This window comes from Pongo pygmaeus, chromosome 3, assembly GCF_028885625.2.
Source record: "Pongo pygmaeus isolate AG05252 chromosome 3, NHGRI_mPonPyg2-v2.0_pri, whole genome shotgun sequence".
NCBI lineage: Eukaryota > Metazoa > Chordata > Mammalia > Primates > Hominidae > Pongo > Pongo pygmaeus.
In genome coordinates this window covers 176,409,691-176,425,311 of record NC_072376.2, presented here as the reverse complement: position 1 = coordinate 176,425,311, position 15,621 = coordinate 176,409,691, and the positions used below count along the sequence as shown (strand labels likewise).

Sequence of the window (15,621 nt, the reverse complement as noted above, 5' to 3'; positions counted from 1 at the left end):
TTCCTAGTTTTTCAATCTTTCAACAAAACTTCTTCAGTATCTTATGATGTGTTAGATACCCTTCCAGGCTCCTAAGTTTAAGAGATGAAAAGAAAACAGTCACTGTCAGTAAGAAATCAGAGTATAGTTGTAGATATGAGCAGCTACATAATTAATGGCAATACAATGTGATAAGTTCTGCAATTGAAATAAACTCTAGGTTTATTTCTTATTTATATTCCTGGGTAATTCATTCTTAAAAACAAACTGGGGATGTAACAGAGGGCTTTATAGCTGAGAAGACACTTAAACTGAAATGTGAAGGGTTGGTAAGAGTTAACCAGGCAGATGGAGGGGATGGAGAAGCGAGAAGTGTTGTAATAGCATGAAGGTGAGAGAGTGTGAGGCATTCAGAATCATGTAAATGGTTTCGTATGACTGCAGTGTATAGGGTAGAGGATGATACTGAAAATGTTGATTAAAAAGGATGTCTTTGGCCCTTCACTTGAGACATCTATACGGAAAGCAGCTAAAAGATTTAAACTGGGAAGCTGATATGACTGGATGGCTGTGAAAGAAACTGATGGATTTAGACCATTTAGAAGAGAAATAAGTAGAGCTTGATAGAGGTGAAAGAACAGACGTGAGAGATATTTAGGAGATAAAATCAATGGCAATCTGAGACCAGTTGGATTTGTGAGTGAGAGTGAGAGACAGTGGAATACGTGGGACGATTCTTAGGTTCTGGCTTGAGGGAGAAGAATGACGCTGCTGATCAGGTCCACGAACAGAGAAGCACAATGTCCAAGGAAACCTGAGAGGGATCCGTACTTTTGGTAAAGATTGAGGGTTATGTACATGCAAGCATGTAGTTGATAGCAGAGGGTGTATTTGTGTGTTAAGAATGAAAACAGGAGAAGATTAAGATTGGGATCTCTGCTGGATTCTGGTAATTTGGGAGTTGATCAAGGAAGAAACAGGACCACTAAAAGCACAAGTTTATTTGGGTGGCACTTGCAGGAGGTTGCATGACAGGAGTAGTCCCTCCTAGCAAGAGAACTTCTAGAGACAACGATGTGGGGTACCACCTAGAAGGGGAAGAAGGGGAAAGTAGAGAGGAGACTTAGATGTCTGGGTGATGTCACTCAGCAGCAAGTTGGGGAGCCTCTGGGTCAGAGTCCTCTGAAGGGAGCTGTGGTTTGGTGTCTTTCACAGCTACAAGATTTGTCTTATCTATCGTTAGCAGACGTTGGGTGGAGTTTCATGGGGCATTTAAGAAGGTAGGCTCTAAATGGGCTAAAATTAATTTCTTTTTGACTATATTTAGAGCAATTAGATGCGTGAGATTTTGAGGTGGTGCTGGCAGGCTTTGGACTAAGGGCCTTAGCCTGCTGTGAAGAAGCAAACAGTATGGGGACCATTTTAGGCCATCACCCACGGGCCATCTCTCGCTCATCTGCATAACAGGATCCTAGGGGGAAAAAAAGCCTCAGAAGTAGATGGAAATAGTAGATCTTGGGAGAGATGACTGAGCAACAGCTAATGAAGAAAAGCCTGAAGTGTGGAGTTGGTGAAGTCAAAGGAAAAAAAGATTCCAGAAACAGTGGATGCTCAGTTGAGTCCATTGCTACATAAAGAATAAATACAAGAAAGTCTGAATTGTGTTCATTGGCTTTGATCATTAGTGTCCTGGGCAGAAACAGTTTCAGGTGGGTCATATTTGAGGAAAAAATGAGGTGACAGTATATGTACCTTATCCTCAAAGCAGCTTGCCAGGAAAGAGAAGCAGCTAGGGAAGATGTGACTCCAGTAAGGGAGTTACTATGAGAAAGAGATGAGCAATTTTGTTTTGGTCTTTATTTTAGTCCTAAGCTAAGAAAAGTGAATTGTTGACTGAACAGGTATTATAGTTATTTTATTGTTGTTTAACAAACCTTTCTCAAACTTAGTGGAATACAACTCATGGATTTTATGCTCATGGGCTGCGTGGTGGGATAGCACCTCAGAGGAGCGGAGTGAGATGGCTTGTCTGTCACATGGTGCTTGGGGCCTCAGCTGGGACACCTCAGCGGGACAGGCTTACTCAAAGCCTGGGGTTGAAACAGCTGGGTTGGAGAACTATTGCCTAAAGGAAGGACTTGAAAGTTAGGGGGTAAATACCCTATGGCCTTTAATTATCCCAAAAAGAAGGAGTCCGTTGAGACTGAGGGTATGAGGTAGGAGGCTGGGAGAGGGGTGGGATTTCAAAATAGCTTCTAAGAGGAGAGAGATTGGTAATCTCCCAAGCCAAGGCATTTCTGGGTAATATTTAAGGCTCAATGAAGGTTTCGAATTTGTAGTTGCAATAATGTGCACAGTTGAGTTTTAACCTACATGCTATGCTAGCGGAGAGTGGCAGCTAAACAATCTCATAAGATCAGATGGGTCATATTATACCATTGACCACCCTTAGATATGTGTACTCTTTCTAGATGTATTTGTATCTGGGGAAAGGAAACAATAGCTAGACCTTAAATAAAGGAATGAAAGGAGGATACTTACCTTAGCAAAATGATGCCTCAGAACATTTCATGCCACTTTTGCATGCACCTGCTTGTGCTATTATGTAAGTGTACAAAAAAAAAAAAAACTTTCTCCTACTTATTTGTTTATTTATTTAGAGATGGAGTATCACTCTGTTGCCAGGCTGGAATGCAGTGGTGCAATCTCACCTCACTGCAACCTCTGTTTCCCGGATTCAAGTGATTCTCCTGCTTCAGCCTCCTGAGTAGCTGGAATTACAGGCACATGCCACCACGCCTGGCTGATTTTTATATTTTTAGTAGAGACAGGGTTTCACCATATTGGCCAGGCTGGTCTCGAACTCCTGGCCTCAGGTGATCCACCCGCCTCGGCCTCCCAAAGTGCTAAGATTACAGGCATGAGCCACCGCACCCAGCCTAACTTTCTCCTTTCTTTAGAAAAAATTATACCTTCATAGCTTTTCTTCATAGGCCAAGTCTGATCTATTGACATTGGCCATCTGAAGTGTTGTGCTGTGAGAAAGTCTAATACCAAGCTTGAGATTTTGGGGAGTGGGAGTCAGGGGCGAGACGAACAATTAGAGATGTTTGTCACAGATGATGAGAGCTGTTGTGGTGACATTCATACTTATTCTTTTTACCAGCTGTTTTTATTTTGTCTCTTCAAAAGAAGATATGAAGGGAATAGTAATAATAATTATTACAGACAATAATAGTAAGAGTGGTAAAGTTCCTTTCATTATATCATATAGTAAAAACATAATGTTAACATTACACTTTTTTTTGAATATGTAAAGGGTATCTGATAGTATGAGGCATGCAGAAAAAGATTTGGCTATTTACTAAATTTTAAGATCCTACTTGTCTAGAGCCTTACTGTGACAGAGTTTTTAAAAATGCCCCGAAATATGCAGCCCATGTAACAATATGAGAACTTTACTGAAAGGCATTCACATTTCAAATCAAGACCAAGAGAAAATCCACAAATAGTATTGCGTGTTTTCTGCACAAAGGAGATCATTGAATTGTCTGTGCACTTGTATACTCACATTTTTAACTAAATTAATCATCACTTTTTTTCTGCTAGTTAGTGCTCTCCAAAAGTCAGATGAATAAAATGATTGTACTGACTATTTGATTGTGCTGATTAAGTCAAAACTCTTTACCAACTATATTTCATTGGCTTTAAGATGTGGGCTTAAAAAGCATTTTAATATTTTAATATTCATTGGCTATTGATGGTATGCCATTGCTTTACTGAAAACATTTTTTTCTTGGTGGTCCATAAAATAAAATTGTGCCTTACATTCTTGGGCATCAAAGATCCAAAAAAATGCAGCAGGTAAGTCACAGAAAGAAGGAAAATCCTGACACAAAATCAATTCATAGAATATGAACTGATTCACTGACGTGCTTCATCATAGTTCTACCCCCCATGGAATTACTCCCTTATCAATGTCATATACATTTTAGTTTTCACGTGTAGTGTTAATGCCTATTAAGTTTCTTCTGAGTGACAATTCATGATAATTTACCTGTATCAAGGCCTGATAGCATTTCAGAAACTTTAACCCTTGTAGCAGAAATTCCTCAGAAGACTAGTAAAGTAATTAGTGTGTTTCAATTCCAGTAGCAAGCATATTGTCACACTTTTATTTAAACAGTTACTGAATCATGGAATTTAAAGGCTGAGCCAGGCCATAAGTTTGTTCCATTGTTTGGAATATAAAACTTAGATTTACAGAAATTTAATGAGTAGATCCTATCCCTCAGTTTATATCACAGAGCAAGACTGTTGTTCAAGAGAACATGAGATTAGGTCATTAACGTAATTCCCCTTGGTTTATAGGTCAGGCTGTTATGAAACTACAGAAAGAAATATACAGAATTAAAGAAAACATTCTCCCTAGCAAAGATGAAGTTTTATCTAATTTGAATCCCAGATAGGAAAGTATGCAGCTGATTATTCACTGAAGAGTAGAAAAATAAATGATCTTAAAATTGGAATGAGGAAACTCTTTAATAAGTATTTTCTAAGAAATTCAAACTACTTTGCATATTTTAAATCTTCTATAAGATCACGTTATTGGAGAATTTTATGTTGTGTTTGGCCATTGGACTATGCCTAATTTCTCTGTTTTTCACATTGGAAAGAATCCTAGTAAATTGTATTCCTAAAGAATTATATAATTTTGCTGTTGAGCATTTCCTTTTTTTTTTTTTTTCCAAAACAGAGTCTTGCTCTGTTGCCCGGGCTGGAGTGCAGTGGTGCGATCTTGGCTCATTGCAACCTTTGCCTCTCGGGTTCAAGCAATTCTCCTGCCTCAGCTTCCTGAGTAGCTGGGATTACAGATGCGCACCACCACACCTGGCTAATTTTTATATTTTTAGTAGAGATGGGGTTTCACTATGTTGGCCAGCCTGGTCTCGAACTCCTGACCTCATGATCCACCTGCCTCGGCCTCCCGAAGTGCTGGGATTACAGGTGTGATCCACCGCCCCCAGCCACTGTTGAGCATTTCAGAACTTCTCTTTGTATCATAAAGTTGTCATAGAAAAGAGTCTTTGAGACAAATGATCTTTCCAAGATTGGTATTTGACATTAATAACTCAAGAATGCAGTTTCACAAATTTTCCTTAGGGAGAACACTTCATAAAAATTGAGTTAATAAAATGATAAAATACAATGGCCATAATAGTTTAGACCGCTTGCAGACATGCTTCATTAGTATTCTTGGGAAATAGAGAAAGCATAGTACCTGAGTCCAAATTATATTCTCAAGTCCAAAATATTTGCTGACATAATAAAAGTTTCTACATAAAAATATATTCTTTGTAGAGAATTAAATTACTTCATTTGTAATTCTTATAGCAGGCTAAAGATAGCCAATTTGATGATCAAAACCATGGGGAAAACTTCCTTCTAAGAACAGAATGTGACTTAAGGCAATAGAGTAGACAGAGGATGCATAGAAACCTGAATGAATATTAGTTATTCTTCCCTGAAAGAGTTGAAATTCCTAAATTGTGCCTTGGTAAAAATTATTGTGCCTTGGTTAAAAAAAAAAAAGTATGTGTGTGTATGTGTGTGTGTGTGTGTGTGTGTATATAAATGAATCTGTTATGTTGTCATTTTACTCTGCTTAACCATTAGAGATTTTTATATGTATGCTTATATCTGTTGATATACAATAATAGTACAATCATTACATAATCATAACATTTTAATTCTTGATTACAATGCCTTTCCAACTATATAAAAATATGTCTAGTGACACATATTTTGGAAAGCTTTCTTGGAAAAACATCCAGAGATTGTGTTCATCACTATCTATATAAATGAGCTTATATTGAACCTTAAATATGTTTATTCAGCCTAACAATCAGAAAAAGAAAACGATTTTTAACAGTATAAAGTTCAGATGAGTCCATTTGTCTTGGAATTTTATTTTGATTTTAATTAGAAGAAAGACTGCCATTAGAATTTTTTTGTAATGAAATCTTTATAAATTCTCTGGGCAGTGACCTATCTCTTTATTAGAAAGACTTCTTATTTTTAACAATTTTATTTGGAAGAAGTTCTACTCATTTGCATCAGTTCATCGTCTACATAATTTGTGTGTGTGTGTATGTGTGTGTTTACAACTTTGACTTTTGAAACTAGAATAGAATCAGGTAAAACATCTAAGATCAGTGTGTCAGTAATTGGCCTGAATCGTCGGGCACCACGATGGGGTTGGCCGCCTTCAACGTACTCGGTGTACATTCTATTTTTTTCTTCATAATGTTCAGTACTGTAGTACTAATCACCGAGAAAATTGCATTGACTCTTTTAGACCACCAGGGAAATATTCAGCTCATGGTTCTCCCCTAAAAAAACTAAAAAGCTGCTAAGCGCCGGGAACAAATCTGACTTAATGCATTTTCTCAGTGGGCCAAAGAAAGGAGGGCCGATTGACTGCTTTGGCTTTTTAAAGGTCTTCTCTTTGTTCACTTATAAACTGAAGAAAACAAATTCTCGGCACTGGCGTGAGAGTTATTTGAGCGTCACAAAAGAAAGCAAAAGAAAATATTAGTGCCATTATTGTGGCGAATTTCATGTTTCCCAGCGAGCGCTTTGATTCCTGGTTTGGGCTGGCGCTCGAGCTCTCTAGCCGGGTATGACTTCGGCCACAAGATGGCACTGACCTGCAAACAAAGAAAAGCACAGTGGCACCGACTTTTTCAAGCCTCGGGAAACTGCCCTGCGTTCCCCGGAGTCAAGGACTGTGGGGATTAGGGCTTCATTTCCCCTGCGCGGGGCGTCTGTGTCGAATAATGTGTGGCTTCTGTTGGATTGCTTTTCTTTCCAAAATTCCTAGGCAATGCTTCCCCGAAGTGTGCACCTTTGTGAGGTGTTTGTGGGGTTGGGGGAGCTTCAGGCGCTACTCGCGGGACGCCGTCACGTGATCCAGGATGAGGTGGAGTTCGGCTTTAAGGAGGCGTCTCTTCCTAGCTTCATCAATCTTTAGGATCTGAGCAGGAGAAATACCAGCGGATCTTCCCCACTCTGCTGCCTTCCATTCCCACCCTTCCTTCTTTAATAAGCAGGAGCGAAAAAGACAAATTCCAAAGAGGGTAAGTTGCGGGTTTATGCCTTTCCAGAGACTTCTGCGAAATCTCTCATTGACAAGGTGAAGGATGAGAGGGGAAGAAAAACGATGCGAGTGTCCGAAACTGGCTCTGGGGGACCAAGGTGGGGTCTCCAGTGCAGGCAGGTCGCAGGTTGCTCCAAATCACCGGACCGTTCGCGGGCTCCTGCCGAAGGATATGGGGCCGACGCGGGTGAAAGGAGAGGGTACCCTACGCGCAGTTCGGGCTTTCCCACCACCTGCTCCCGGGGAATTTCTGGATGGGGATCCAAGTTTTCCTCTACCGCGGTTCTCTTTAAAAGGCAGAGGCAGTGGGAAGGCGCCCGAGTTCGTCTATCCCGCACCCGCTCATTTTCCTTATGTGTCTTGAGCTGGTTGGAGGCGCTGGCTCTGGCCGCACCGGAGTTTTCGCGGAGTAACGGGCTGGGATGAGCCGGAGAAGGGGGAGCTTGGCGCGTCGCCCAACGTCGCCCGGGTCCCGCGGCAGGTGTCGGGCTGGGAGCTGGCGGAGGTGGGAGTAGCCCTCGGCGCGGACCCCAGCGCGCAAGCCCACTCCCACTTGCGGGTTCCGCGCGTCTCGGCTGCAGTCGAGCCGCGCACCGCAGTACGGGGCGCTTCGAGTGTGGCGCTGCGCCCCGATAGACACCCGAAGCTTTTAATCATTGGAGTTCTAATCAGGGAACTCTTTAGCTCTTTCTTTTAGAAAAGTAATGATGGAACGTGGCTGGGTTAGGAGATTGGGAATGGACAGGAGGTGGAGGTGTCTTGATAGGGTGTGCCGTTGGTTCCCAGGTAGACTAGAGAGATGAGAATGTTTTAAGGTCTGATGTTGGGCCAAAGAGAGAGAATTGACTTCGGTTTGGGATCTGCTTGTTTTTGGTTGTTTGTATCTTTTCTCTTTTGCTAGTCTCTTATCACTGGTAGAAAGGTTTTCTGATGGGAGAGAGAGAGAGAGAGAGAGATAGAGAGTGTGTGTGTGTAGTAGGCAGTCAGGAATGGAGTAAATTTTGGGCGATTCACCTAGTTACGCAATATGAAAAAGGTGGGTGGGTAAGCGTGCCAACAGGAATTTTGACTGAATATGTCCCATTTCCCATTTCGTTGTTTGATAACTTCTGGAGCACAGGAAAAACCTGGGAGAGAGGAGCAAAAGAGAGTGTGTTTCCATGTACACACACTCACACTCACACACACACATTAGAGCACGCATTGCTTCCCCCACTCCCCATCCTATGAGAAAGCATGACGGGCGGGATGGCACACACAGGCAGGGGACATGTGGAGCTTGTCTGTCAGGTCTGGAACGGAAAAGCAGTAGCTGTTTGTTCTCGATCCTGGGCCGGCTCTCCGGCGAAGCAAGCGAGGGAGCAGAAAGCTAACCCGACCAGGTTCCCCACCCAGGACTAGACTGAGTGCTCTTCCGTGACTACTACTTTATTAGTCTTTATTGTCTTAAGGCAGCAGTCTGTTGAACAAGCCCTCCCCAGCAAGGAAGGAGCAGAGAATTATGTAATTCATTTAGATAAGCTAGCAGTAACTTTGGGAGGCTGTATGTAACAAGGCTGACATTTCTTTTCCAACACAAGTGAGGTGAACAGCCAATCCTGAGTATTTGAAAAAATTTATCTGCAGCAGGTTATGATCAGGGAGCTATATTTTCAAGTAGTAACAGCACTGCGAAGAGCAAGCAATGAAAGGCCAGCATTCTAACTGGGAAGAAAGAAGAGGAAATTTCCCTCTGCAAGGGGGCTAATTTGCCAACTGGTGATGTATGTAATGTCTCTGTTTTGTCTCTGTATGCACATGGCAGCTACACTGAGATTTAACAGTCTTTAATTTTTGCAGTTGCTGTAGCTGCATAGCTTATTTTACAAATTATATTAGAATAGTAAATATCAAATTATTTTCTTTTGCAAAGATAAAGTATGTAAATTCTCTCTTAGTATTGTTATTTTCTGACAGTTATTCTTTCTTGAAATTACACTAAGGTAAACTGAAAATACACATTTTATCCAATGCAGAATTGGTTTACACAACTGGAATAACTATCAAATATGCACTTAGTAAAACAGGCTTGAAAACACCTGAAAAAAATAAAGTTTTCATTTTCTCTATAGCTAAATTAACTTCTACCTAGTAAGAAAAATGCTTCCTCATTGGGCATGCCTATTAAATACAATTTCAAAGGTATCAGACTAGAGCTTCAGTACGTTTACCTGAACTCATCTGTAAGAAAGCTATGTTTGTAGCCTGTACTTTGCAATAATTTGATGTCTGTGTGAATTCTTATATGTATTCATTTTTGCCAAAATCAGTCAGTGGATAGAATATTTCTGTTTCTTTTTCTCCATGGTATACATCTTGGTCTCTGTCCCTATTATTTCTCACCAAAATTATTGCACTAGCTTTCTAATGAATCTCCCCATTTCTTCTCTTTCCTTGAGTGTGTTGAAAACAGCAGCTAGAATAGTAATTTTAAATCAAAAGTCATAAAACTTCACACCTTTGCCAAAGACTTTCCAGAGGCTCCCCAACTCTCTCAGGATTATAGGCAAAGACCATAAAAAAAAAGGCTCTACAGTCTGTACCCCTCTCTTTAGCCTTCCCAATTAATTTCCTAAGAGTCCCTCCCTTATTTAACCTACTTCTTATTGCTACTTAGCACACCAGTTACACACGGGCCTTAGGGATTTTTGTTCTTTCCATATGGGATGCAATCCCTGAGATACTTGCGTAGCTTCCCTACTCACCACTCCTCTCAGGTCTTAACTTACATGCCTTCTTCTCAGACAGTCAGAGGCCATCTTTTACAGTCAAGTAATAAATTGCAGCTCCCCCAAATCCAGTTTCTCTTTCTTTTTTTTTTGAGACGGAGTCTTGCTCTGTCACCCAGGCTGGAGTGAGGTGGCCTGATCTTGGCTCACTGCAACCTCTGCCTCCCAGGTTCAAGCAATTCCCCTGCCACAGCCTCCCAAGTAGCTGGGACTACAGGTGTGCTCCACTCCGCCTGGCTGATTTTTGTATTTTTAGTAGAGACAAGGTTTCACCATGTTGGCCAGGCTGATCTCAAACTTGACTTCAGGTGATCCGCCTCGGCCTCCAGAAGTGCCGGGATTACAGGTGTGAGCCACCTCGCCCGGCCCCAGTCCCTCTTTCTTGCTTTGTTTTACTTCATAATACTTATTATCTTCTAGCATACTATATCTTTTACTAATTTTTTTCTTGTCTTTCTCTGCCCACAAGACTAGAAGCTCAGTGAAAAGGTCACATTCTCTCCAGTAAAACCATGCCTAACACAAAATAAATGTTTAATTAATATTTGTTGAATGAATAAATTTTCTTTCAGAAATTTTTTTTTACATAAAGTGTAACATTTTCCCCTATATACATGACCTAGGAGCACAGCTGTTGTGATTAGCATACATTTTGCCTGTTCAAGGACTATGATGGAATTGAGCTATTGATGTTAGGATTAATTTACCCAAGAACCTACTATTCCAACCATGCATCAGTTATATCAGTCAACACAGTTTCGTTCTAAATCTAATACTTGCAAGGCACTATGAAGTATGCACAATGCCTACCTCAAAGATGTTATATTAAAAATGAGAGGAACCAACTAAGGATTCTAGGGACTAAATGGTGCTTTGAAAGATGGGTAGAGTTTGGATTGGTGGTGGGACAGAGAGAACACCCAGCAAGAGGAATGGCAAAGGTGGAGACACAGAGCTATATTTGGTAGACTGTGAACAGACTCACCTGCCTAGAGCAGTGTATTCACATTGGGATTATTAGAGTAAAGTGTGGACAAGAGGTATAATGCAGAGGTCTTAATGTGTCAGGCTGGGGAATGTACTTAGTATTCTCTCTCTCACGTGTCTCAAACCAGGGTCCTCATTCACCTGTTGGTACTTGGTGACAAGGATAAAAAGCTTTTCCCTGCTCTGCTAGTTTTACTTCAAATAATGAAGGAAAACTTATAATTAATTGATAAGTCACGTTAAATATCTCTATAGCAACTTAAATAGGAAATATGATGCTAAATTTTCTTGAATTCTTAAGAGATTTCCAAATAATTTGAAGTTATTACTGCTCCTTTGAGATTGTTTTCAAACTCTGACAATCACTGATCATTCTCTCTGCCTTTGGAATTCTTGAGAGAAAAAGTGTGGTTATCACATAAGTATTAGGGAGTCATTACAGGTTGATGCGTAGAGGAAGAGAGAGCCACGTTTCTAATAACATTCATATCTGAAGTCATTCCATTACCATTCTTTAATAGTTTCATTCTGACTTCATTGTAGCAACCCTTACTTTATTCTTCTTAAGTTTTTAAGGCCAAATCATGGTTTCATAATAAAAAAAAAAACCTCATGTTCTAGAAAGCAAAAAAATTAAAGGAAAGGTTTATTAGAGGCATTAAGTAAAAGGCGAATGCATTTCTTGTTCATTAAGTTTCTTATCTTTCTTTCAATGGAAGTAACTCTGCACGATTTTCTTTATTGGTCTTATTTAAGAAGAAAAGAATGAAATTCAGTTTCTTAATACAAGCACGATGGCCTGTTAATTAACATAAGAAACCCCGTCTCACATATTTACTTAGTAATCTAGGGAATATCAGACTTATTTTTGAAAAGGAGTTTTTAAAATAATTTCAAACTTTTTAAAACTCTACAAGTCTGTGATTTGTGTTGTTAATAAGAGAAAAATATATCACAAAATGCCGTGAAAAACCAAAATTACAACTAAAATCTAGATCCTTGCATCGGACACACATATAGTCTGGTGGGTAGGGAAGATATTTACATAAAGAATACCTTAGAAATCCTTGAAAGCATCTAACATATTAATAAAATAACAGACTCTTAAAGTTAGAATCTCCTACACAATATAGGAACTCTCTGAAATGGTCTTTCATATGGTGGTTATAAAATTTGTATATGGAACACTTGCTAGATTTGCAGGCAAATAATTCCATTTCATTAAACTTTTGTTCCTCACAACGATGTGATTTAAAAAAATAATGTGCACCTCTTGGTCCTACTTTTAACTTGTACATACAATTAGATGTAACATTCTAAGATCAACACTGTGTTCTACATGCTACCCATTAAAATACGAGAAGACATCTGCACCATTCCTACTAAGTATTTTCCGGATTAAACATTGTCTAGTCTCTCAATAGTCATTCATGGCAAAGTTTTTTGATATTTCACTATAGTGATCATCTTTTGTTGAATATGCTTGTGCTGAATAACATCTGCCCTAAAAAGCAGTCCAGTGTATGTATGGTGGAGCTATTGCTACAACTTGACCTTGACACCAATTCTTCCATTTCTATAGCATATGGAAGAATTAGGTAATTTATTTTGTTTTGCTTTGTTTTTTTATTTTTCTTATGTTTTAATCTGTGCATTAAGTGGTTTTTATACATTCATATTCTTACAATGTTTAGGAATGTGCTGTTATTACTGTTTATGTAAGACTTGGGGCATAAGATTTATATATTCCTTACTAACTTATGGACCATTATGTTTTACTAAGACTTGTTCTGTAAGCAAGTCCAATTAAAAATTTTATTTTTTCTTTATTCAGTATGTTTTCACCATTTCTGCTATTTTAGATGTTTACAAGATTATATTTTGTTTATTTATTTCAGTGTTTTCACTTTTAAGAGTTCTATGAGTCAGAAGTCATTTTGACTGCCCTCAATAAAATTAGTAATGCAATTGGTCATTTTCTCTTTACAGATTGTTCAGTTCAAGGGAATGAAGAATTCAGAATAATTTTGGTAAATGGATTCCAATATGGCGAATAAGAATAAGCTGAACAGTTGACCTGCTTTGAAGAAACATACTGTCCATTTGTCTAAAATAATCTATAACAACCAAACCAATCAAAATGAATTCAACATTATTTTCCCAGGTTGAAAATCATTCAGTCCACTCTAACTTCTCAGAGAAGAATGCCCAGCTTTTGGCTTTTGAAAATGATGATTGTCATCTGCCCTTGGCCATGATATTTACCTTAGCTCTTGCTTATGGAGCTGTGATCATTCTTGGTGTCTCTGGAAACCTGGCCTTGATCATAATCATCTTGAAACAAAAGGAGATGAGAAATGTTACCAACATCCTGATTGTGAACCTTTCCTTCTCAGACTTGCTTGTTGCCATCATGTGTCTCCCCTTTACATTTGTCTACACCTTAATGGACCACTGGGTCTTTGGTGAGGCGATGTGTAAGTTGAATCCTTTTGTGCAATGTGTTTCAATCACTGTGTCCATTTTCTCTCTGGTTCTCATTGCTGTGGAACGACATCAGCTGATAATCAACCCTCGAGGGTGGAGACCAAATAATAGACATGCTTATGTAGGTATTGCTGTGATTTGGGTCCTTGCTGTGGCTTCTTCTTTGCCTTTCCTGATCTACCAAGTAATGACTGATGAGCCGTTCCAAAATGTAACACTTGATGCGTACAAAGACAAATACGTGTGCTTTGATCAATTTCCATCGGACTCTCATAGGTTGTCTTATACCACTCTCCTCTTGGTGCTGCAGTATTTTGGTCCACTTTGTTTTATATTTATTTGCTACTTCAAGGTAAGAAAACTTTTTTTCTATCATTTCCATTTTTACCTTCTTTACACAGAATTCCTCATCAAATGAGTGTTTCTATTTAAACTTTTTTTTCTTCCATAGATATATATACGCCTAAAAAGGAGAAACAACATGATGGACAAGATGAGAGACAATAAGTACAGGTCCAGTGAAACCAAAAGAATCAATATCATGCTGCTCTCCATTGTGGTAGCGTTTGCAGTCTGCTGGCTACCTCTTACCATCTTTAACACTGTGTTTGATTGGAATCATCAGATCATTGCTACCTGCAACCACAATCTGTTATTCCTGCTCTGCCACCTCACAGCAATGATATCCACTTGTGTCAACCCCATATTTTATGGGTTCCTGAACAAAAACTTCCAGAGAGACTTGCAGTTCTTCTTCAACTTTTGTGATTTCCGGTCTCGGGATGATGATTATGAAACAATAGCCATGTCCACCATGCACACAGATGTTTCCAAGACTTCTTTGAAGCAAGCAAGCCCAGTCGCATTTAAAAAAATCAACAATGATGATAATGAGAAAATCTGAAACTACTTATAGCCTATGGTCCTGGATGACATCTGTTTAAAAACAAGCACAACCTGCAACATACTTTGATTACCTGTTCTCCCAAGGAATGGGGTTGAAATCATTTGAAAATGACTAAGATTTTCTTGTCTTGCTTTTTACTACTTTTGTTGTAGTTGTCATAATTACATTTGGAACAAAAGGTGTGGGCTTTGGGGTCTTCTGGAAATAGTTTTGACCAGACATCTTTGAAGTGCTTTTTGTGAATTTATGCATATAATATAAAGACTTTTATACTATACTTATTGGAATGAAATTTCTTTAAAGTGTTACTATTAACTGACTTCAGAAGTACTTGCCATCCAATACTGTCATTAGATTGGGTCATCTTGATTAGATTAGATTAGATTAGATTAGATTAGATTGTCAACAGATTGGGCCATCCTTATTTTATGATAGGCATCATTTTAGTGTGTTACAATAGTAACAGTATGCAAAGCAGCATTCAGGAACTGAAAGATAGTCTGAAGTCATTCAGAAGTGGTTTGAGGTTTCTGTTTTTTGGTGGTTTTTTTTTTTTACCTTAAGGGAGGATTTAATTTGCTCCCAATTGATTGTCACTTAAATGAAAATTTAAAAATGAATAAAAAGACATACTTCTCAGCTGCAAATATTACAGAGAATTGGGGCACCCACAGGAATGAAGAGAGAAAGCAGCTCCCTAACTTCAAAACTATTTTGGTACCTGACAACAAGAGCATTTCAGAGTAATTAATTTAATAAAGTAAATTAGTATTCCTGCAAATAGTTAAATTATATTTATTTGAATTGATGGTCAAGAGATTTTCCATTTTTTTTTTACAGACTGTTCAGTGTTTGTCAAGCTTTCTGGCATAAATATGTACTCAAAAGGCATTTCCGCTTACAATATATAGAAACACAAAATGTGTTTTCCATACAGCAGTGCCTATATAGTGACTGATTTTTAACTTTCAATGTCCATCTTTCAAAGGAGGTAACACCAAGGTACAATGTTAAAAGAATATTCACTTCACCTAGCAGGGAAAAATACACAAAAACTGCAAATACTTCATATAGCACATTTTAACTTGTATAAACTGTGACTTGTGGCGTCTTATAAATAATGCACTGTAAAGATTACTGAATAGTTGTGTCATGTTAATGTGCCTAATTTCATGTATCTTGTAATCATGATTGAGCCTCAGAATCATTTGGAGAAACTATATTTTAAAGAACAAGACATACTTCAATGTATTATACAGATAAAGTATTAAATGTGTTTGATTTTAAAAGGGCGGACATTTTATTAAAATCAATATTGTTTTTGCTTTTTCTGA

At 38.8% G+C, this 15,621-nt stretch overlaps 1 protein-coding gene across 3 annotated transcripts in view; it reads left to right on the top strand.

The window, feature by feature from the left end:
- NPY1R (neuropeptide Y receptor Y1) overlaps positions 1-15,621 on the top strand; it is a 20,640-nt gene extending 5,019 nt beyond the window's left edge. Inside the window, exons 1-3 of one of the 3 annotated variants that reach the window (XM_054486319.2) lie at positions 6,815-7,118; positions 12,883-13,732; positions 13,832-15,621. In XM_054486319.2, the coding sequence (XP_054342294.1) occupies positions 13,034-13,732; positions 13,832-14,284 (1,152 nt within the window). In that variant the 5' untranslated portion in view covers positions 6,815-7,118; positions 12,883-13,033 and the 3' untranslated portion in view covers positions 14,285-15,621. Of the gene's footprint in view, positions 1-6,814; positions 7,119-8,010; positions 8,902-12,882; positions 13,733-13,831 lie in introns of those variants that run through there. The other 2 variants (XM_054486318.2, XM_054486320.1) reach the window with 2 other exon arrangements.